This window comes from Cariama cristata, unplaced genomic scaffold (assembly GCF_000690535.1).
Source record: "Cariama cristata isolate BGI_N322 unplaced genomic scaffold, ASM69053v1 scaffold40194, whole genome shotgun sequence".
Classification (NCBI taxonomy): domain Eukaryota; kingdom Metazoa; phylum Chordata; class Aves; order Cariamiformes; family Cariamidae; genus Cariama; species Cariama cristata.
The window spans coordinates 11,936-34,791 of record NW_009613134.1 but is presented as its reverse complement, the minus strand read 5'-3'; the positions used below and the strand labels follow the sequence as shown (position 1 = coordinate 34,791).

Genomic DNA, 22,856 nt, shown 5'->3' with positions numbered 1-22,856 from the left:
TCAAACCATCTCCCATCATTACTTGCAATATAGACTATGCAGACGGGCTTAGGGTGAGGTTCTGTCTCTGTGCTGGTGAACACCAAAGGCACATAAAGGGAAAAAAGCAGAGATTTTATTCAAATTCTTTATTCTCCAGAATCATGATTTCACATGTGTAAGCCAGGGCAACCCATCATCTCACGCTGAGACTCTGAGCCACCCTCCCATAAATACCCTTCCTGCTACCCTCCCGTAAATAGCATTATTATCCACAAAAGAAAGTACTGCCTATCCCATATGATGATTTCTTAAATAATTTAAAATAATATAAGAAAAATAGAGGTGCAGTCCCATGGGCCTTTCCAGGCCACAGGCAGAGGTGTCAGGGCAGAGGGATGAGGTTGGAGACTGGTCCATGCAAGCCGAAGGCATGTAGCAGCAGCCCAACATGAGGTGTCTTGTGGTGCCCTTCCGGCAGTCCCTTGCAGCTGCCTGCAGATGATGTGGGCTTCCGTTGCCCCAGTGTCCTGCTCCATCGCAGGAGCTCAGGATAACGCAACTCATGCATGACAGCAGCTATGCTTGCCATCTTGCTTTGCTCAGTTCTGTTTCAAGTTTTGCAGGTAACTTTGAACCCAGGTATCACTGGGATTGGCGCAGACCTGACGGCCTTTCTTTGTGATGAACCTGTGGAACAGGGATGAGACGTATTAGATCTCTGCTCAGACCTGCATCACGGGAGAACTTGGATCCCAGCTTTGGGGCATTGCAAGAGGTTTTCCCCTGTGCTCTAAGCTGATGCTGAAACCAGCAGCTGGCTGTGATTTCCCCCTCTCCCACACCGCCTCCTCGACTCCTGTACAAACATCCCTGGGTGTCCCCACAAGAGCATCCCTGGCAATCCCTCTGCAAGCCCTTTCCCTCTGGGGTTCCTCTCACCCTGCTCTGTTCCTACAGACCCTCATGCCCACAGCCACCCTGCAGAGCTGGTCACTTACATGTGCACACCCTACAGTGACTGTCCCCACACTGTCCCAGCTTGTTTACACCCGGGAGTCAGCGCTGGTACTTACACGATGGCTGGCAGGGTGCAACTGGTGCTGGTGCTGTAGTAACGCAGGATGAGCTTCTGTGGGAGCTTGTGGTGTGTGTAAGAGAAGCAGCAGACTGGGAGGTCAGATCCAACTGGAAGAGGCAAGGAGAGACAACATGAGCATGTGCTGGGCTGTGTGTTGGGAGCAACCAGCCCACCAGCTCAGAGAGCCATGCTAGTGGGGAAGGGAGTGAGGAATTAGAGAATAACTAAGGTTGAAATGGACATTGGGGATCATCTGGTCCAATGTTAGGAACAGTATTGTCAGGTACTGGGGGAGATTCCCATCCAGTCATTGCTCAGAGCTTCATTTCCTCACCTCCCCCAGCCCCAGGGCAGAGACCGAAGTCCCTAAAATATAACTAGGAATAAGTACTCTGAGTCTAGGATGGCTAGATAGATGGATGGATGGATGGATGGATGATTTTCTAATTCTAGGGTTCCTACATGTAGCTGATTTCTGCGGAGAGTGGTACAAATGCTGAAAAAAATCCCAGTTAACTGCTGGGGGAGCTCAACAGAGAAATTGTAATGAAGGCTCAGATCTTTCTTCCTCCACAAACGAAAAAGCCAGACTCACCTGGGCCAGAGAAAGTTTGGGAGCAAGAGGCTGCAATGAGGAGAAGAGCAAAAACAGCTGCAGAGACCTTCATCTTCCAGTCGGGTAAGGGCAGTGGGAGCAGGATCAGAAGCTGTGGCAGATGCAGCTCAGAGTGCAGCAGCTGGATTCAGTTCCCTTTTAATAGAGAGTCCTGGAGGCAGCTGGGAGGAGCCTAAGTGGAACTTCCAGAATGATGACAGAGGATGTCACAAAAGTGAAACAGCTAAAGGGAATTAGAGAAAAAAAAAGTCAGAACGGGATATGGTTCACATTGGAGCCAAGTATGTTGAGCTCTGACTCAGTGCTCATTTTCGATTTCAGCAAATGAAAAGGAAACTAAAATATGCCAAGTGGAATGGTCACAAAGAGGAGAACTATTTATCTGAACTACAGGAGGGGTTTTCCCTTTGACTCCTTTTCTAGCAAAAGACACAATGTTTGCCTAAGCTTATGCAACTCTGGGAAAAAAAAAAAAAACAACAAACGGGCAGATTCCAAAGCACTCTCGTGCTGTTACGTGTTGGGTCTTCATCAAACGTTACTAAACTGCAGCACGTGGAGCTGAGGTGTGCCTGGACTGCGGGCTCTGTGCTACCCAAAGCACTCTGCCCCCACCAGTCGCACAGTGCTTGGCTTAGTGTGGACCAACGAGGAGCTGCGGCTGCAGGTACCTCTGGAAATTGTCCAGTCCAGCCCCTGCTCAAAGCAGGGTCAGCTGGGAAGGCTGCCCAGGACCATGTCCAGATGGGCTTTGAGTATCTCTAGGGATGGAGATTCCACAGCCTCTCTGGGCAATCTGTTTCAGTGTTTAGTAAAAAAGTTTTATCTGGTGTTTAAATAGAATTTCCCATTGCCTCTTGTCCTGTCACAGGCCACCACTGAGAAGAGTCAGGCTCCATCTACTTTGCTCCCTACACACGTTCATAAGATTCCCCTGAGCCATCTCTTATCCAGGATGAACAGTCCCAGCGCTCTCAGCCTCTCCTCCCAGGAGAAATGCTCCTGTCCCTTAATCATCTTCGTGGCCCTTTGCTGGACTCTCTCCAGTATGTCCATGTGTCTCTCATACTAAGAGCCCAGAACCAGACCCAGCACTCCAGGAGTGGCCTCATCAGTGCTGAGCAGAGGAGAAGGGTCACCTCCCTTGACCTGCTGGCAATGCTTCTCCTAATGCAGCCCTCTTGGCCTTCTTTGTGGCAAGGACACATTGCCACTCATGTCCAGTTTGGTGTCCACCAGAAGCCCTGGATCCTTTTAAGCCAAACTGCTTTCCAGCTGGTCGGCACCAGTGTATACTAGTACCTGGAGGTGTTCCTTCCCGGGGCAGGACTTTGCACTTCTCCTGGTTGAACTTCATGACGTTTTTGTCAGCCCCTATCTCCAGCCTGACAAGGTCCCTTTGGATGGCAGCAGGTCCCTCTGGTGTGTCAGCCACTCCTCCCACCTTTATGTCACCTGCAAACTTGCTGAGGGTGCACTTTGTCCCATCATTCAGGTCATTAAGATATTAGAGTACTGGTCCCAGTATTGATCCCCGGGGTTCCCCACTGGCAACTGGCCTCCAGCTGGACTTTGTGCCATGGATCACAACCCTCCAAGCCTAGCTGTTCAGCCAGTTCTCAGTCCCTCTCACTGCCATTTATCTCATCCACACTTCATCAGGCTGACTATAAGGATGTTACAGGAACCTTACTAAAGTGAAAATAAGCAACGTCCACTCAATCCTCTGTCCTCATCCACCTGGCCAGCCATCTCATCTTTGAAGGCTACCAGGTTGGTGAGGCATCTGACTACTCACAGCCACCTTAACAGTCACAGGCCTCCACAAAGCAATGGCAGGATCTCACTCTGCTTTGGAGGGTCTTTACAGGCAGGAGGGTCTTTTGCCACCTCAACCTTAGCCCCTGGGGTAGCAAGGAGTTTGCTGGAAGAGGCGGTTTGCCCTACCTGAGACATTTTACCAGCCTAAACTGCTTCCTCCAAAAGCTCTCTTGAGTACAAGATGGATTTTCTGGCCAAAGAGATGAGAAATGAGTGGTGGAGAACCTGCCTGGCATAGGAGAGACTTTCAAGCCTCGGCAGGTCGCCAGCTTGGGGCAGCTCCTGCCTGGGGAGCAGGGCAGAGCAGCAGCTGTGCAGGGAGAAGGGTGACCTGGGGCTTCCTGATGTTCTGCCACAGCCCAGGGGTTCAGCTGGAGTCAAAGCCACCTTACACTGCAGAAAGGATGCTCAGGCCTGTGGGTGGGCTCCTGGGCTTGGATTTTCATCCCCAGAAGTATAAATCTCCTGCTGAGCTACCCTGGAGCTACAAGTGAGAGCAGTGGAGACACAAATTGGCTCATCTCTGGCAGGCACAGAAAAAAGGTTCAAGATCCCTGAGACAGGTGATGATCTACTCCTCCCCACACTTACCCCCCCCCCCCAGGGAGGATCTCTTTTGCACTCCTGCTTCTCTCCATGGTCTTATCCTGCATTACAACCCACAACACTGGTGCTGTCAGCTGTGGCAGGCTGCAGGCTCACCCTGCAACTGGGCAGAGACATTACCAAAGTGGCCAAGGGTGTGCTTTTGTTGGGGTTGAAGACTCTATAAGTCTTGACACGGGTGTCAGGGAAGGTGCTGGATTTTGCCAGATTCATAGCAAGCCCTGGCAGGAGCAGCTCTGCTTTCCCTGGGTAGGTCTGAGCAGCTTTGGGCAGAGGTGCATGGCAGAACAAGAATTGGCTCCAGCTTTCGGCTACATTGCTGCAGAACAAAACCAAATTATGGCTTTTGCCGTGGAAATAAATCATGCAGAAACCAACAGTGGGAGTTTTATGTTCCTCTGTGCTTGCAACTCACATGCTAGCGTGTGCACGGGGAAATGACAAAAGCTAGTTGCCGGCTCTATATTGCCGAGTGAGGAGGGTTGTGGCTGCAGAAAAGACAGCTTTGTGGCTAACACTAGCCAGAGACAGCTTTGCTCATGCAAACTTCACAGCTTCTGCTCTCCAGCCTGCCGCCTGCAAGGAGCAAGCCACAGGGCCGGTGGCATGCACAGTGCTGTCCTGCTCGTTTTGCAGAGCACCAGAGGTGGTGAGGAGGTGTGATGGGGCTGTGATGTCATCTGCAGCTCTGTCCTCCACCTGGAAGCCCTGAGATGGTCAGTGGAAGGAACGGAGTCATCATTTACCACTAATGAATTTGACAGAGCTGGAGGAGGGGGGTCTGCAAAGAGCTGCTGCAGCTGCAGTTGTGTCATCAGCACAAACCAGCGAGCGCTTACAAAACTGCCCTTTGTCAGCTGTGATGTTGTTTCCCCCAGAGTGACGAGAAGCCTCCCGGAAGTGAGGGCACCTTTCCCTCCCCAGCCACTTCTCTTCACTGCTGAGCCCCTGCCACAGGACTCCAGCTTCAAGTCCCTGGCTGCAACCCCGGCTGCACATTCCTGCCAGGCTGCTCCCAGAGCACCTTCGCCAGCCTCCGAGGCTAGCTTCTGTTTTCAGTTTTCTGTTTCTGTACACTTGTTTTCATTTCTCTGTCAAATCCCAGAGCCCTCTGCTGCCACAGAGTCTGCAGTGTAAGCATTTATAAGCTGACCTCTCTCAAGCTTCCTTTAATTATTCCTGGAAATGAGACTTTTTTTATCATTTTAGCTTCACCCAGACTAGGCCATGAGATTTGTTTGGGTGCAGGCAGGGTAGAAAAAGAAAGCTAAAATTAAACAAAGAGAAAGACTGTAGGGAAGGATGTTCTAGTGGGTGCCGAGTCTTCATTCCCTGGGACAGATGGTGACAAGGATTAGCCCAGATGCTTTGGGACGACTTGAAGCCCGCCTGAAATCCCGCCCTCGCCAAGAGCCACAGGTCACAAAGCACATACCCCCAGGGCAGAGGGATGCAGGGTACTTTGCTCAAGGGTGATATGAGGTCTCTCCCCAGGCTGATGGGGAAGCCTTATCTCCCTTCCTCTGGGGGTACAGCTCACCTATGGGGGCTGCACCATCCCAGCCCTGGCACCATAGCACCATCAGAAGGACCTTGGAGTACATAAAGGGATGTTACTCCATCCCCATCTCTCCTGCTAAGCATTTGCCTCTCTTGCCCATAAGCCTACAAGCAGATGCAAGTTCTGGGGTGTGGGGTGTTCCCTTTGGGAGACATTGGTGGTTTCGCCTGGGGCAGAGGTGCGGTGCCCTGGGCGTCACAGCCTTGTCCATCTACTCACAGCCTGGGGCAAAGGTGATCCCTGACCGAATCCAGTTCCCCTCCGCTCCCACTTGCAAACTGTCCCCAGCAAGTCCCTCCTGTGGCTGCATCTCTCTGTATGGTCCCTGAGGGATGCAGGAGGCCGCATGGGGAGGCTGCATGTCCATGGCACGCTGGCGAGCAGTGCCAGAGCTCCCCGAGTCCTCCCCTCTCCCCCAGGGGATGCGAGTGTCAGGCAGAGCCTGTGCTGGCCAGGGTGACTGGACAAAGGCCCTTTTGAAGGGCACAAGCCCAACTGGGGTGGCAAAACCCTCAGCATCACAGGGAGCAGAACCCATGCTTCAGAGAGACATTGCAGAGCACCCTAACCTACAAACAGCCCACACACATGGGAAGTGGTTTGCAGCCTTGCAGCAAGCCCAAAATAAATCATGAGGCTAGTAAACATCTGAGGTCTGCTGCCGGTCTCCGTGCATGACCACCGCAGCTGGAAAGCTCACACCTCGCTGTGGGAGCGGGTCTCACACCTCCCATGGGATTTCCTACCTCCTGTCACTGCTGGAGGTGGGGACCGACATCAGACACATGCCTGCCAGCACGCTGCAAAGACAGAGACCAAGCTGGTGTTGGTGCACACGGGGTCTTCAGGACATCCGAAGACCATGCATTAGGGAAGTCCCCAGCTGTGGCAATGGCCCTGACACAAGTTTAAAGGTTGACCCTGGTCTCAGCCCCCTCTGTGAATAGGGGAAGGTCGTGGTGCTCAGCCATCCCCGAAACACCCATGGGGTGCAGCTGGTCACCCTCTGCTCTGCGGACCACCTGCAGTCAGCCCACCCAAATTTGCTGGGCTCCAGGAGCACTAATGAAAATGAAAACAGTTGATTTGTGGCTTGCTTCTTTTCCTTTTTGCTTGATTATGATAAGCATACAAGGTCCAGGGAGTTAATTTATAAACTGGTTTTGGTTTTGACCCTAAGAGAACTCTGAATTTTCAGCCTGGTCTTCCTTGCTCTTTCTGGAGGACTCACTTGAGTTCTGAGTGAGGTGGACTGTGCTCCAGGGCAGAGGATGCAGCCCCAGCAGAAACACTTCACTGGGTCCTCCCAGGCATTTGAGGGTTTGAGGGATGCTGAGGGGTGTGGGTCGGGTGTGCCTCAGCCCCTGGAGTCAGCAGTTGTGGCGAGCCAGGAGCACATCCCCACAACCGCTTCCCTAAGGCTCAAAAATTGCTAAAACTGAAGTTTTTCCTGTTTCTTTCTTTTCCTTTCTTACAAGGATGGAGAGTGGTGTGAAGCAAGGAGGTTTTTTTTATTTCATTTTCATTTTTTTTGAAATACTGTACACTTGAACCTCTCTGGTTTGTTTTGATCCAAAAGAGAGGTCAGGAAAAATTTGAGACATCAGCCATTAGAAAGCATTAGTATTCTCTGGGGGATTTTTTTTCAGAAAACGCACTTGCTGGAGGAAGATTGAACCTTTAACGAGGTACATTTTTCTTATCAGCTACAAACATCTTCCTAGTGTGACACGATTTTAGGGAAACAGGCAGAGGTCTCTTGTGTAACTCAGCCAGCGGTGGCCAGCACTCGCTTACTCCGCCCAACTGGTATGGCCATGCTTTCCCCTTCACCTGGTGTGGTGGAGACAGATGGTTCCCAGGCACAAGTTCCCAGTGGAGCCAGTTCCGAGATATGATTCATCTCAAAAATTCCAACATTTCTCCAGAAATGTCAACAATGGTGGGGGCAAAATTTCTGGACAGTGATGGAAAGTCACCGGTGCCCGAGCTCTGAGCAGGGCAGGATGGAGACTGCTGCAGGTGGAAGTGGAGCTTGTCCTAGAGGCAGTTTCTGCACTCAGGACATTTTTAAGTACTTCCTTTTTCAAGCAAATCCTGACTCCTCAGCATTGAAACCTGCTATAAACAGCAACTTACATCAGCCAGTCTCACTACATTTTTCAGGGTTCCCCTTTCATTCAAGATTGAGAATTTCCCTATTTCTGCTATAATCAAATTTATTTTGGGCATTTGCTTCACTTAGCACTTTCTCCTGGGATTTTTGGGGGGCTTACGGAAAAGCTCTATCACATCCCTCTATGTAAATTGGTGCAACATCAGCCCGACTGCTTCAGATGGCCTGTTCTGCTGATTCCAAGCACTGCCTGCTGGCGGTGGGGGCAAGGGTAGACCACAGGCTGGATCATGAGTCCTGAAACCACCTGGAGCCATGGTGGGAAAACTTCCATCTTAGGCCAGCATTTTGCTGTGCTATGAACCTAATTCCCCCTGAGATGCTCCAGCCCACTTTGGCCACCTATCCGTGACCATCTCTCCATCTCAGAGCACCTCCCGGGTTAGATGGTCCTTCAGCTGAGACAAGCAGCATCCTTTTTTTCTAAAAGGGGGAAGAGCTAGAAGAAATCACTTTCTCATTTTGTCATGACTGGAATGCGGGGGAGTGGGTAAGGAAACATTTTTTAGGAGCATATTGCAACATCCCAGGACATCACTGATATGACTATAGCCTCCCACCTCTATCCAGCCTGCAAAGAGCTGGCAGAGAGGGGACTTTTGTCAGATTTCTAAGGTAAAAACAGATCCCTAGGAAGCAAAAAACATGACTTTGGGGTTACTTTTGGCTTTCATCAGTAGAAAAGTTTCAGCCCTTAGCAGGCTCCTGTAATACACATTATCTAGCGTAAACTGATCCTAAACTGACTGAGCTAAACTAAGGAATTTTTTTTGGATTAATTAAAAAATGGTCCCTGACAGTCCAAAATAAGTCAGCATCTGCTTGCTGACAAAGGTATAAAGACATGGACATTTTCAGCTGCCTGAAACAGAAAAATATCTCATGGAAAATGTTTGAATAATCAATGCAGATTTCCAACTAATTCTTTTGTTTTAATGAAACTAATTTTTTATCAGAAAATTTCTGCACCATAAATGGTATTTTGCCTGCCTGTCCTAGCCACATCATGCGCCTTGGGAGCAGGACAGGACCAGATGTCTGTAGGTGGCAGATGTCAAGACATGACCCATGAATGCTTGAAGGTACAATCACAGGGAACAGCTCAGAGGCAAACCACGCTTTTGCGTCCATCTACAAGTTATGTTCCCTGAGCAACCAGACAGAGGAGCCAAATAAGCCAACACCAGCTCAGAGCCGATTTCTGGTCCAGCTGGCATCCAACTAAATGCTGGGTTCCCACCTCCTGCCTGGCTGGCCGCCCTGCCTGCAGAGGCAGGCTCTCTTCTTATCCTCCCAGGATATTTGGGGATAAGCATGCTGACAAGCAGAGGGACAAGTGAGGTCTGAACTGATGGGTGAGTCTGCAAGGTACCTCTCTGCAAATGCAAAGGGAAGGATGGAGAGAGGAACAGATCGGCTGTGGTTTGGCCAGGAAGCAGGTGATGCTTAGCTTGGCAAGAGCCACATTTGCTCCATAGGGTAGGTCTGTCCCCCAAAGCCAGGGCAAGGGGCAGGCGCACCACCATGGCTCCCATCAGGAGCCTCTTTGAGGGTGGGTCACCTCTGGGACTTCTGTGCAAGTCCAGGACTGCACTGTCCTCCAGACCCCACTCTGCCCGAATGGAGCAGAGGAGTTAACTTGCATGGTTAACTGCTGGCTGCTGCAGGGCTGCGCACACAATGCAGCATTGCAGTGATTTTTGGAAAACACCAGGTTATTTACAGAAGGCACCTGGGTCAATAGTTGGGAGCCTTTAATAGAAACATAGTGAGTCAGTGCCCAGCACTGCGGTAGGGGTGCAGAGGTGTTGGTGGTGCGGTTGGGTTGCTCTGCTTTACATTATAGTCCTTCCGCTGATGTTCAGGTAGCATCGGCCAAGACATCACCACTCAGTGGTCGCCTCCCTGTCAGGCCTTCCCTCTCCTCCTCAGGGACAGAGAGGAGTTTGGCAGATCTCCATGGCAGCCTGTGGGTAGGCTGGTGGCTTCTTACCAGTGAACCGTCCTTGGTTGCAGCCCTTGCCCAGCCCTCAGAGACCTGTGAGCTCTTACTGTCTTCCATACAACGTGGTCATTCCTCCCTGTCTGTGGTCCTGAGAATTTTCTCTCTTCTGCTGAGACGGGTTACTCTTCTTCCCAGACATCCCAGTTTCTGCCCATGCTCTTGTCCTCCAATTAATCTGCTCCTGGTCTTCAGAAGCAGTGTCTTCTTCCTCACCCTGCTCCTGGAGCTTCTTCTGCCTCATCTTCAGGGTCTCAGTCAAAGCCTCCACACATCTTTTGGCTCTTTGCATCTCCATGCTTAGCAATGATAGGCCTCACCTATCAATAGCCCTTGAAATTTAACTGTCTAATCTAAATTGGTCATTTAGGGTCTCCTTATAGGACCTGGAGTGCAGCAGGCAACTCCAGGAGATAACATCCCATCTCAGCTCTCCCTTCTCTTAAACTGAGGAGGAAACTCAAGTGTTTCAGCTTCTGGGACTCTTATTTCATGCCCAGTGCTACCTGTGCTGGTGCATGCAGTGCTGTCATGGCTGCAGGACATGCCTCAAGTCCCCTCAAACTATGTGAAGCATGTACAGGACATGGAGCCCACTGGTGACGATTCCAGTCTCCTGCTACTGGGGCAGCATGGGCTGTGCAGATGTTGGAGGGAAACAGTCCACGGTAGAGGAGACCTCAGCCCCTTTCTCCCTAACCAGCTTCATCCCATTCATGTTCTTCAGCCCATTTGCACAGCTCTTGGAAGGAGGCACTCTCGCCTCCAAGCTGCTTGGGCAGGTTGGGTAATAGGGGCCTGTTGACAAATGCAGGAACCTCCACAGGGGAACTTCTTACTAAGGGACATGAATGAAAAAAGCAGAAATAGCAATGGTGACTGTTTCATATCCTATGTCACTGGGGTGGCATTGAATCGAGAGGGGAGTTTCACCCTTCCAGGGCTGGGGTTGCTAGTCTGTTCCACCACGAGACTGCACCATGAGCAGTCTCTTCTCTGGGGGAAATTCCATCATGCCTACGCAAGCCACTGCATGGACCTCCTCTCCCCATAAATTGAGAAGTTGCTGACTGTCTCAGCACCAGACAGAAAAGAGACTTTCAAGCTCCACTTGCCTGCTTCTGCTCCGGCCACCACTTCTCAGCTGACATGAAGGTCTCTGTGGCTGCTCTCGCCATTCTCATCGCTGCCTTCTGCTACCAGACCTCTGCTGCACCAAGTAAGTCTAGGCTTTCCCCTGCCTCTCTAAATGGGGACAGGAGAGATGTAGCTGCTGCGATAGGGTCCCTTCTGCCAGCTTTTCCACCCCTGGGTCCCTTCCCATGTCAGACCACCTTCCAGGGCTATTGGGGCTCTCCTGCCATGGGAAAGGCACAGCTCAAAGCACAGTGTGGGCTGTGTCAGTGCCAGCTCGAGGTGAACCTGAATGACAAAGAATCCAAGGAAGAAGAAAAAAGATCTCATCTTTTCTCTTCCTCCTAAATGTCCTCCCTGCTCCCCAGACATGGGGTTCTGCAGTCCCAGGTCCCTGCCCCTGCTCCCCATCCCTTGCCACCGCTGATGACCATCTTTGCCCTTCACAGTTGGCTCTGACCCACCAACCTCCTGCTGCTTCACCTACACCTCCCGGCAGCTGCCCCGCAGCTTTGTGGTGGAGTACTACGAGACCAACAGCCAGTGCTCCCAGCCGGCCGTCGTGTAAGTCCTCTCCTCCAGGGTGGTGGTGGGCTCTCCCTTCAGACTGAGGATCCAGAGAGGGAAAGACCCCTTTTTAAAAGACAGAGGATGGAGGCTGGCCCCAGGGGATGGGGGGGGTACAAGAGGTGTAAAGTGATGCTCCATGGGCTAGCACACAGAGGGCTCACTCCAGTCCTGCTCCACCAATTTGCAAACTGCTGGCTGCTTGATGTGATGGGCAGGGCATGCTGTGTGCCTAAATTCTGCTGATGCTCGGGAGAGGCTGGGTTTGGGGAAGAGCTCCTCTCCATCCAGTGCTCTCCCACCAAAAACTTACCTCTCTGCACCCCACAGGTTTGTCACGAGGAAGGGCCGCGAAGTCTGTGCCAACCCTGGGCAGGACTGGGTCCAGCAGTACATGAACGAGCTGGAGCTGGATTGAGGTCCCAGCACAGACTCTGCCACCCCGTGTCCCCCAGCTGCTGGGATAAGCAAGCCATGGCCAACTGTGGGCTCCATTGGAAATGCTTCAATGTCATTTAAAGCTAGCTGAGAAATTGAAAATGTTCCAGAATCTGACTTTAGCATTTTGCTATTTAATTTTTTACAGGAGAGGGATCAGGTGCAATAACTCCACTCCAGACAAATAAGAATATTATTCAACAGATATATTTTTTAAAATGAAGACTCATGCTCAGGTTATATTTTCTGTATTTAATTAATTGTATTTTTGATGTAATATTTAATTCAAATTTTGAGAAATAAATATTTTTATAAGAACTTTCTGTCTTTGCCTCTATTACAATTCTTTGCGATGACAATAGCTGAAATTATAATAGTGAAAACATGTTCTTTATTCCCTTTTCCATACTGTCAAAACCCCCACAAGCTTTCCCTATCTGAACATCCTGTTTTGCAAAATAAGAAGAGAAAAACCATGGAGGAGGAGATGTGAGAAGGGCATAGATTACATTCAGGTAGCTTGGCTCACTTTTTTTATAAGGTATTTAATCACTACTCATTATAACTACTGATAGCTAGTTAAATTACATTGCTGGCCCCATTATAGTCAATTAAAATGTTACCTTTAGCTGCTGAAATTTAACATGCTGGCTGTTTCAGGGAAAGTTTTCTGACAGCTGCAGCTAAAATTATTATTCTGGTTATTCCCAGAGCTGAGGATGGAAAAAAATATGTTTCACTACAAGATTTTTAGAGCTATTTCATTAAACTCATTTAACTGGGACATGAGGCTTAGCAGATGTGTCCCTCTGATGAGAAAAGGTGCTTTTTCTCCATGCCTCCAAAACCTGTCCATCTCTGGAGATGCCTATCCAGAGATGAAGTGTCCAGAGACACAGTGTCCCCCTGCAATCATCCTGCCAGACCCCAGCCCCAGGGCAAGTTCTGCCTCTGCAAGGAGACATCTCCAGTGCAGCCCTGGAGCTGGTCTCCCACCAGAGCTGAAGGAGGTGGAGCCCACACCACCAAATGGCATTTAGATTGCTCTGATCAGCTCTGGACACACAGTGTTGGCTGAACAAAGGCCTGGGTTCCTCCTGCCTGGACCTCTGGTACCTATAGGGCAGTCCAATGAAAAAGGGTTGGGTCAGAGAATTGCCTGTGCTCAGCTCACCCCACAGCATTTACATATGGAATTTGGGAGGTCAAACATGAATGTCAGTGAGACATGAGGGAGCAGAGCAGGAAGGAGACCCCTGGGGAGCGGTGAAGATGAGCAGACACAGGGCAGAGGCTGGATGGGAGCTGTGCAGTGAGAGAAGTCTGAGGTGGGGCTAGAAGGGACCAGGGGGACGTGGGTGTGTTTGGGGGAGGAAGGAGCATATTAGTTATGTCAGCAGCCTCGTCACTTCAGGAACCGCAGCCCCCAGCTCCTCAGCCCACAGGGCAGTGTGCACCCCATCAGTCATCCTGCTACAGTGCTGACTGTACCTACCTTAAAATAGCATCCAAGAGGAGAGGGGTGAAATGGAGAGCTGTGCCAGCAAGTAAGACCAGAGCCCTCTTCACTGAGATGCTGCTGGGAGGGAGCCCATGTTTCTGGTACACATCACCACGAAGGCTGCCGTGCCTTGATGACAAGGAGCTGCTCCTGCACGTGAGGGTGGTGGCTTTGGTCACAGCCCTGACTCCTCAGGCACTGTGTGTCCCAGGGCCAGCTCTGGGAGCAGGGCTCATCATGGCCACGCCAGAGGTGAGGACACCTCAGTCGTTGGATACCAGCCAGCCTCATATCTGAGAGCCGGAGCCCGGTAGCTTCACCCTGAGGACTGCAATGGTCACAAAGCTGAGTGCTCAGAGCTCCAGGGAACAGCAGGAGAATGGGACAGCAGAGGGGAGACCTGCAATGCAGTCATTCCAAAATGACTTGGGCCTCCACAGTCCCTCTTGGATACAAGCCCTATCTGTTCCTGTGGCACTGGGAGCAATCCTGCAGCCTCGGGGTTTCTTGTGGAAGGACACAAGATGCAGGGTCCTCCGGGGAGCACCATCCAATCTGTGCAGTGTTTGAGCTTATTGCAAACAACCCCATGCGCCAACGGCCTTAACCGTGGTCACATTCAAGCCACCCACGGCAGACACCTACCCTGGGTACCTCAGCTAACTCCTCACCACTATTTTGGGAGCTTGCAGGGAGTCCTGAATTGCTCACATCTTTCTTGATCTTAAACCCACCTACGTGTGACAACTCAGAGGAGCCCTCAAAGTGCATACAAGGAATACAGAGCGCTCATTAATCCACACCCCCGAGCACAGAGGTGTCAAAGAAGCCTGCACGAGCAAGACAAAGGCAGCCAGCAGCTTTCAGCAAGCTGGCACCTGCCTCCAAGGCCCACAAGCAGCAGTGTGTGCATGGAGGAAGCATCCCCTGGACATCAGAGCTGCCACATTTTGCAAAGGAGGAGGAGGACGAGTGCAAGAAAGTGGCCTGGAGCAGGGATAGGCAGGCAGGGGCTGCAGTACCCATATCACCATCAGCTCAACTCTGCACCCAGGGATTCCCATGCCCAGAGCAGGGGATATATTTGCCATATACGTTGATGCAGTTATTTGAGACTGAACTTGCTGCTAGAGCTGAGTGATGCAAGAAAAACCCCACACCATGCAGCCCTTGGGGAAGCCCCGGGATGCCCCAGTGATCATGCACAGGTCTCAGGGACTAATCATGATGCTCAACCCTCCCAGAAACAGCCTCATGGGGTGCTCAGGAAGCACCCACTGGAGACGGGGCAGGCAAACGCAAGAAGCAGAGGGCACTAAGCCCGAGGCAGCAGATGAAGAGCAGGGAGAGGCTGGGACCCAAGAGGAGAGTGGCTTGCAGGGGGTTTCCTCAAGATGCAGACAAAGACAAGAGCAATGGTGTCAATGGTTTCAGAATTTGTAAACTACTAAAAGAGAGACTCATCCTGAAACCACAGCATGCTATTTACTGAATATTTTGTGCAATGTATATAACAGTAAATATTCTTAATGAAAAATCTGGGAAAGCCTAGTTGTGAACAAAAATAAAATCATTACTATAATAAACATAATATCATTATTATAATATACATGCACATCTATATATATTTGTTGTTTATATCACCCTGCTCTGTCCATAAGCATTTTGAGGTATAGTGGCAGCCAGGGGAGTTGGAGGGCAGAGTGTGGCACTGCATAGAAGGAGGAGCTGGCCTGTACTGATAGAGATACGGATTGATGACAATCAAGGTTTATGGTCTGACAGCTTTTACATCTCCACTTTTTCAGAGGGGAATTAGACATCCTGAAGGCAAAATGCCGATGCACTCAGAAGTGTCAGCTCTGTGCCTTCCTCCCCATCCCAGGGACCGGAGCCTTGGCTTGTCGCAGGGAGGGGAGGCTCAGTCCTCCACCCAACACAGCTCTTTCCAGAGTCATCAAGACGGGGGAGTGTGTCTTTTCTGGGGCAGGGGTCAACATCCTAAAGAGGTGTGTAGAAGTGGATGGTTTTGCATGCTGCATACAAAAGTAATGTTTTCCTAAAATAGCGATATATCCCAGACTTCCAGGGCTGAGGAAGACACATAAGTATTATGCTAGAAATGGTGCCTGGCTATTACCTTCCAAAAAACAACCAACAGAAATTAGAAGTGGCAATGAAGATCCAAAAAAACATTTCTGCTCAGTTCTTAGAAAGATGCAGACGACTACTCACATCCTCCTAAGATGATGAAACATTTTCCACTGTACTAGAACAGAAAGAAAAATGTTGACATTCGCTGAGAAAGTACATTTCTAAAACTTCAGGTTTGTAAATTTTGCTGCAGAGAATCTTAACAGGGAATACTCTCAGTGCCCCTGGGTGACCAAACTGCCTCAGGAGCCAAAGCCTAAAAATGTGACATTAATCTACTGATTGCTGAGAAAAACAGCTCCCTGATCACCCAACCCCAACCCATAGCCGTTCTGCCAGCTGTCGTATCTCGAAGGATTACTCCCTTCAGTAAAATCAGACACCTTGAGCAGATCAGTCCTGGGACCCACCACAGCAAGAGACTGTCTCAACCCAAAATGTCCCTGCAAAATATATGTATATGCATATGTATATGCCCATCTTCCTTCAACATATGGAAATTAAATGGAAATGGTGTGATGATGATTAGCCTGGCACATACAGGTCAGCCCTTTTGGTAACGAATAACCTTATAATTCCATGTGAGGGTCACCAGCTTGCTTGAAGCTGGGGAGCTGAGGAGCAGAAGCGCTTGCGAGAAGACCCACGTGCTTGGGTCGGACCATGCTGTGCCGTGCAGCCATCCCTCACGGTTGAGGCGGGTGGTCCGAGCAGGACCTGGTCCTTGCTGGGCAGGATCTGCTTGGAGGCCAGAGTCAGGCAATAAATGCATTTCCACTGAGGACACAGATAAGCTCGACTTGTCATGACTTGAACAGAAAACCTGCTTGCAAACAGCTTTAAGAATGTCTTTAGCTTTAAGTCAGCAGGGAGCTCTAAAAGCCAGGTCCTAGTGCTTCTGGCTTTTCTCTAGCTGCCCATTGCCAACCAGTCTGGGCATCTCAGGGCAGACTGGTATCTGCCCTGCCCCGAGCAGTTTCTTAGTTCCAGGTGATGCCAAGAGTCTACCAGACTGAAAATTTTATAGCATATTCTGTAGGGATTGATTCACGGACTCTGGCGCGGGTAAAACCAAAGACCTTTATTGTTTACAAGTTTGTGCTTATATAGATTCACTAGCTGTCCATGCGCTCTAGTTTGTTCATGGATTGGTTAACCCCTGCTGTCCACGCGCCCTAGTTTGTTCATGGATTGGTTAACCCCTGCTGTCCACGCGCCGCAGCTAAGTTTTTAATTGGTGCTGTTAATCAAGACACGCGTCTTCTAGTTTGGGTCTCACAGCTGTGCTTCAAAACATTTTTATCTTCAGCTCACTTTCTGCGCTTGCTTCATTACTTACTTTCTCAGACTATTTCCTTCAAGGCTATGTTGTTCAAGGTCGCTTGCAACACTCCCTGTGAATCCCACAATATTCAGAACTAGTTCATGTCTTCAACCTCTACTGTCCTTCCTGGGAGAGGCAGAGTCATGATTTCTAGGAATGTTTTGGATGCTGCATCGGGGTGAGTTCACATCCTCTCTGGTCATTCACTTCTTCCCCCTATTTGCAAGATCTCTGAACTGTTGCACTTCCTCCTGCCTTTTTTGGAACACTCTTCATCCCTCCAGTGCCACAGCAAGTGTCACTCATCTGTCACCTTGCCACAATTGCTTTTGCTTTCCGGACATTTTCCATCCCACCACCTCCTCCCGCCCCTGTCTCATTTAGCCTGGTCCCTTCCCAGTTGTCACCCTTCACAACAGGTTTCCCCCCCCCCCCCCCCCCCCAACTGCCCCTGCTTCCAGCCCTCTGCCAAGACCTCAAAGTTCATGTCCTTTCTTATCTTCTCAGGCTCCATAAATTCCCAGATGAGCAGGACTGGTTGATGCCACAGCTGAGCTTAAGGACCTGAGAGTTTTTCCTCCAGCAACACAATGGCAGACTGGGCAAGAGGCTCGAGCAGCAATACAGCCTGGAGGAGAAGCGATGTCCCATGGGATGGAGAGATGCAAGGTGACCTTTGGAGACATCAGCAGAGGCTGGGTTATTTTTCTTTCTCTGGGTTTTGCAGCACCCAAAGTGCCCCCATCCTGGGGTGGGCAACGCACCACTTCCCATGCTTGGAGATTTCCCACCCATGGGGCTTGTGAGAGGAGGCAGAGGGGCTGGAGCTACCAGATGATCTCCCTGCCAGGCAGCAAGAGAGAGCAGCCCAGGGACCACCCACACCCATACAAATGTCCCCTCACCTTTACCACAGGCCCCAGCACTGTGAGGCTGAAGCGTGGCCAACTACACAGGCAGTTGCCGCTACCAAATCCCTGCCTGGCATGTGCCCGGCTTGCTGCGGTGTCCCACTGATGCCACAGCAGGCTCTCTCGAGGACCCTCTCTGGGCCAGAAAGGACCAGGTCCAGCAGCACCCTTTGCCCTCTGAGATGTTGCGGATTAGCTGGAGCTAATGAGCAGGAACGGACACACCAAAAAGCCACACTGCTAACCGCACAAGGCTCCCCAAATCAACCCTTTATTGCCTTGTTCAAGTACAATTCACACCAAAATCAGCACTACACAGCAGGCTGGGCACAAGCCCTTTTCCAGCAGCCCATGAGATGAGCGTCAGGACAGTGGTGATCAGTGGGCTCCCCTGTCCCTGTCGGTGGCACAGAGCGTTATGGCACTTCCTCGCTACAAAGCAACTTTCCGAGCATGTGCATGGCATGCAGTGAGGTCACATTTGAGGGGTCACCCCAGCAGCCAGCAGCATGCAAGGACCCTGTCAGGACGCTCACCAAGGCACATCAATATTTCTCTGGTGCTGCCGCACTCACAAGAGAAGCCGGTTGGGCTCCCAGGTCTCTGCACACCAGTGAGAAGCCAGGACAGCCACTGTCACAGGACAATGCACCCAGTCCCCTGTGTGTCCCTGACCCAGGAGATCACCAAAGGCTCTGCATTTCTGCCCCCCAAAAAGGCACCCAGGAAAAAGAGAGGTCGGAGGTTCCCCAAAAACTTTTCGGTGAAGGTGTAAATGTGAGAGCGGTCGCTCACATTGTAAAACGAGATTTCTCCTGCCTCATAGTCCAGGAAGATCCCAATGCGCCGAGGTCTCACGCTCAGGGTCAGAGAGGAGACAGGCGAGGTGAGGGCCTCATAGTTGCCCCCATTTTGCAGCCGCAGCACCCAGTAGCCATTGTTTGGGGAAAAGAGGACATTACCTTTTCGGCTGGCAGACTCCCTGCATAGCCCCAAGCCCCACTCGGGCTTGTCTCCCACCTGCACCTCCCAGTAGCAGCGGCCCGAGAAGAAGACCTGACTCCCCAGCACCACCGGAGTGGTGCTGAACCTCTTGGGGTTGTCGAAGAGGGACAGAAGCAGCTTCTTGCTCCCACGCCGCACGCTCTTGCGGTCCTCGGACAGGGTGAGCTCAGGGTGTGCCGTCTCGGCATCCAGAGTCACATCCACTGGAGCAAGAGAAGGGTGGAAGGACAGAAAGGGCTTCAGCAGTCTGCGGGCATGGACCCAAGCAGGTGCCTGTGACCTGGATGCTGAGCTCTTATAGATCTTCCTACCTCCAACATTTATTTGCTTGCACCCATGGTTTTGCACAGCTGCCAGCACTGCCCAGCAGAGGGGAAGTGCAATACAGAAAATCATCCTAACCATAAACCACATCAAAATATTTGGTATCTGGCTGCAGAGCAGGAACAGAATAAGGGTGTCTCCGCAACCCCTGGCACAGCTTCAGAAACAGCCAACACTGAAAGCAAGAGTTTGTGGGCAACACAGAGCCTGAAACTCCTGAGTGACCTCCTGGGCTTCAGGGTCACCTCACAACCCATCCAAGACCAGATGAGGAAGGTCTCCCCACCATGAAACTATCCTAAACTCTTCAGTACACAAACTGGGATCAGCTGGACAAAGTTTGTTGAAAAAACCTCCCCATGCCCCAGGGTATGGGGAGGAGGGGTGGACTGGAGCCCAAACATGCCAGGAGCTGGCACAAAAGCAGCCACCTTACCTTTGAACTTCTTCAGCATGTCCCTCATGCCCAGGCAGTGCTCAGGAATGCTGTAGTTTTCCTTCAGGGTCACAGACACATTCTTGGGGGATTGGAACTTTACCCCCTCGCACCTGAAAGGAGAGCGATGCCCATGGGCTGTATCCAGAGCCCACAGCACGGCCAGTCTCATACTGGGTGGGGCTAATGCCTTTCTGTTGGCTGCACAGATGCATCTCCCTTGAGCTCTTTGGCTGTGAAGAGCACTAGGGATAACGGATTGCTTATCAGTAAGCCAATGGGATCAGAGCTAAACAATGCAGGGAGAGGCAGTGCCAGTCCCTGGGAAGGAAAGAGCAAGGCTGGCCAGGCAGTATGTCCCTCTTAAGGGAATGCATCTCACACACCACAAGGCCAGGCAAGACCTTGGTTCTGGAGCCCTGGAAGAAGACGATGGAGTCTCTTCTCCAGCTCCCGCTGGTCTCAGTCCCTCCTTTGTCAGCCCCACGAAGGACCAAACCAGATGCTGGGCAGGGAGGACAGGGGATGGCTGGCATGAAGCAGACACAGACATCTCACTTAGGGCCCAGAGGCAGCCAGGACGGTAGGAGGAACGAGCACGGGTACCCACCTTCTCAGGATGCTTTTCGTGTCCTAGAATGAGAAGAGAAAAACTATTCTGGGTGTGTGGCTCCAGAGCCTTGCACCCACCAGCCAGCCTGGCCCTGGCCACTCGCCCAGACAGCAAAGGCACTGAGGCTGAGTTAGTGGGGCTGGTGGTGTAGCCTGACCTTGAGCAGCCCGTCGGCTGGCTGCTGGGTCTTCTCCTTTATTTCCAGGATCAGCTCTTCCAGCAAGCACTTCTGCTCCACCAGCCTGGTCAGGTTTTCATTGATCATCAGCAGAATCCGCTTCTCTTCCTCCTCCAGCTTCTGGAGCAACAGCTTCTCCTCATCAGCCAGCAGCCGATGCAGCTTCCCGAACTCGCTCACAATCCTCTCTCGCTTTTTCTTCACCGTCTCCTTGTGATAAGAAGATACATGGAGTGAAGAGAGGCAATGTTAGCCAGGCAGCCAAGATGGAGCTGGATGCTCTAGCATCTACACCTGGCAGCAGGCTCTGGGAAACCACCGCAGTTTTTTGGTAAGCGCATTTATTTAAAAAAAAACAACCAGAGGCTAACTGCTGGGCTTTCACCTCGCCTGAGTTCCCACTCAACATCCTCAGTTTACCAGCAGTAGGACTCTGCCTGGGGCAATCTGCTCAGCTGGACCTCAGATGTCTAACGATGTCTCAGTGCAGCAAAGGGGAACTGGTGGGGGCTGCAAGGAGATGCCATCAGGTGTCAGGGTAGGTTTTTATTAGACGTGGTACAACTCGTACCTCCAGCTACATCCAGGCTACCCTGCTTGCTCAGGCAGCCCAGAGGAAATGCTGGAAAAACCTTTTTGGAAAGAGGTGGAAGAAGCCCCGGGGCTGGGGAGGGGTGGAAAGGGGGAGCCAGGGAGGATTCTCCGGGTGTCTCACTACAGCCCAGGGTGAGGAGCCAGCAAAAGGCAGGGTCTGCCAGTGCTTTAGGGTTTTTCACCTCAGCCCTAAAAATTGGCACTTTGCTTAAAACCTGAAGCACCGGGAAAACACGCTGCGATTACTAGGACCATGAAACCTCAAAATGCAGAGGATAAACAAAAGGAAACTGAACTGCATTTATTTTTCTGTCCAAGCACATGATTTCTTGGACCTGAATCACAAAGGCTTGATAAGCCAGGGTGGTCACAGACACTTCCTGCCCCTCACTGCTCACAAGGGACATTTTTTCCTTTTTACTAAAAAATATGCAACCAGCCGTCAGGCCGGGAGGAAGCCAGAGGCAGTTAAGCTGCAGCCCTGAAACCCTGACTCAGGCAGGCAGGGGCAGAGTGACATGCCTCTTTCACAACCTCCATTCTTGGCCCAATCCCAGCCCCAAGGGGCATGGCGGGCATGCAGGGGCACCCCAAAAACCTGCCACCCACTTGGATGGGCTGCGGGGGGCAAGCAGAGGAGCTGAGAAATAACTAGGGGAGTCTAGAGAAGCCTGTTTTCCCTGCCAAGGCTGATTAATCATCAGCTCTATCTCAGGGCTGGATAACTCGGTCCAACAGTTTCATTTCCTTTTCTGCAGTTACTTTTACTTTCCAGCTTCCACCCCAGAGGGTCATGAAACACAGGTGATTTGCTGGCGTCTGCTCTCCCTGGGACTGTCCGAGTCAGGCAGAGGTGCAGTAATTCAGTCTTTTTTGTAATGAAAACACTTCTAGTCCCTATCGATGTGGAGCAGAGCTCACACTTGGCTTGTATCTCAAGCACACGTTGTAAAACAAAAGGCAAATAAAAAATAGCCAGTGTTTCTTTGTTTAACAAGAACACAAGCCCCCACAATTTCAGGGAAGTGGGCATGCTGCTCTTTGCAAAGAATTTCTTTGCAAACCTTTTAAATTTTTTACAGAGTTGCACATGGTTACTAAGCCTGGTTTTCAGCATTGGTCCTACACATGACAGCTGGACATGGGGACATGTCCCATCCTGAAGACTATGCCAAATTCACGGCCCCAGACAAGATCATTCAGGGTTTCTTTTTTAATTGCTGATATCTCTGAAGCTCATTCTTTAAGAATTAAGCCAGGCACCTGCCTTGCACTCCTGGGTTTTCATCCTTTCCGCTGACTCACACTTCTTCACATCCTCCACTTCCTTTGAAAGATGCTCCAGGGATTTTTGGAGTTTGACCTGAGAAGAGAATAAACAGTCTCAGCCTGCCCCAGCAGCACCCACCAAGCACCACAGTTTGGCTGAGCCCTCTGCCCCAGGACTGTGGGTGCCAGACAGGGGGGACCATGACCCTGCGCCAGGCAGTGCCAGCCCTGGCACCCGAAACGCAGCAGCTGCGCTCTTCACTCTGCTCACAGAGTTAACCCTCTCCGCGCTCCTTGGGTTTTCCCTGTATTTCTCTCACTATTTAGGTTTTGGAGAGCAAAGTGACTGCCCCCCTGCAACACTGGGGTGCAGGGTGGCTGGTGGCATGCTCCCAGGAGCATCGCTGGGACACAGGGTTTGGGTGCCAGCACTCCACCAAGGCAAAATATCCCCAGGGCTGCACCCACTGCCCCAACTTCTGCAGAGAGGTCATGGAGGGGTAGGGAGCCAGGCTGCCTCCCTGCACCTGGACGGCCGCGGGGTGAGCCTGGGTGCCTCCACAATT

At 51.2% G+C, this 22,856-nt stretch overlaps 3 protein-coding genes across 4 annotated transcripts in view; 1 reads left to right on the top strand and 2 right to left on the bottom strand.

Moving 5' to 3' along the window:
• Positions 1–581: 581 nt before the first annotated feature.
• LOC104160693 (C-C motif chemokine 4-like) lies at positions 582–1,776 on the bottom strand. Its single transcript, XM_009698888.1, has 3 exons — positions 1,656–1,776; positions 1,056–1,167; positions 582–669 (listed from the first exon to the last, which is right to left on the bottom strand). The coding sequence occupies exons 1-3, from the start codon at positions 1,726–1,728 to the stop codon at positions 582–584; spliced, it is 273 nt and encodes a 90-aa protein (XP_009697190.1). The 5' UTR covers positions 1,729–1,776.
• A 9,215-nt stretch (positions 1,777–10,991) lies between these two features.
• On the top strand, positions 10,992–11,961 carry LOC104160692 (C-C motif chemokine 4 homolog). 2 transcript variants are annotated; one of them, XM_009698887.1, is made up of 3 exons: positions 10,992–11,061; positions 11,426–11,540; positions 11,886–11,961. In XM_009698887.1, the coding sequence occupies exons 1-3, from the start codon at positions 10,992–10,994 to the stop codon at positions 11,959–11,961; spliced, it is 261 nt and encodes an 86-aa protein (XP_009697189.1). The 2 variants fall into 2 exon arrangements, with proteins under 2 accessions (XP_009697189.1, XP_009697188.1); XM_009698886.1 differs by having other exon boundaries at positions 11,874–11,961.
• Positions 11,962–18,507: 6,546 nt separating this feature from the next.
• The window catches only part of LOC104160691 (E3 ubiquitin-protein ligase TRIM39-like), a 4,988-nt gene continuing 639 nt past the window's right edge, over positions 18,508–22,856 (bottom strand). The window contains exons 2-6 of the mRNA XM_009698885.1: positions 22,289–22,384; positions 20,407–20,637; positions 20,247–20,269; positions 19,637–19,749; positions 18,508–19,079 (exon numbers count right to left, since the gene is read on the bottom strand). Coding sequence (XP_009697187.1) covers positions 18,508–19,079; positions 19,637–19,749; positions 20,247–20,269; positions 20,407–20,637; positions 22,289–22,384 — 1,035 coding nt within the window. The remainder of the gene's footprint in view (positions 19,080–19,636; positions 19,750–20,246; positions 20,270–20,406; positions 20,638–22,288; positions 22,385–22,856) is intronic.

Excerpts from the sequence above, each read along its gene's own strand:
- LOC104160692 (XM_009698886.1), top strand. The coding sequence starts at position 10,992 with ATGAAGGTCTCTGTGGCTGCTCTCGCCATTCTCATCGCTGCCTTCTGC. Across the intron at positions 11,062-11,425 it reads CCAGACCTCTGCTGCACCAA|TTGGCTCTGACCCACCAACC; the intron begins GTAAGTCTAGGC and ends TGCCCTTCACAG. Across the intron at positions 11,541-11,873 it reads TGCTCCCAGCCGGCCGTCGT|GTTTGTCACGAGGAAGGGCC; the intron begins GTAAGTCCTCTC and ends TGCACCCCACAG.
- LOC104160693 (XM_009698888.1), bottom strand. The coding sequence starts at position 1,728 with ATGAAGGTCTCTGCAGCTGTTTTTGCTCTTCTCCTCATTGCAGCCTCT. Across the intron at positions 1,168-1,655 it reads CCAAACTTTCTCTGGCCCAG|TTGGATCTGACCTCCCAGTC; the intron begins GTGAGTCTGGCT and ends TGCCTCTTCCAG. Across the intron at positions 670-1,055 it reads TGCACCCTGCCAGCCATCGT|GTTCATCACAAAGAAAGGCC; the intron begins GTAAGTACCAGC and ends CCTGTTCCACAG.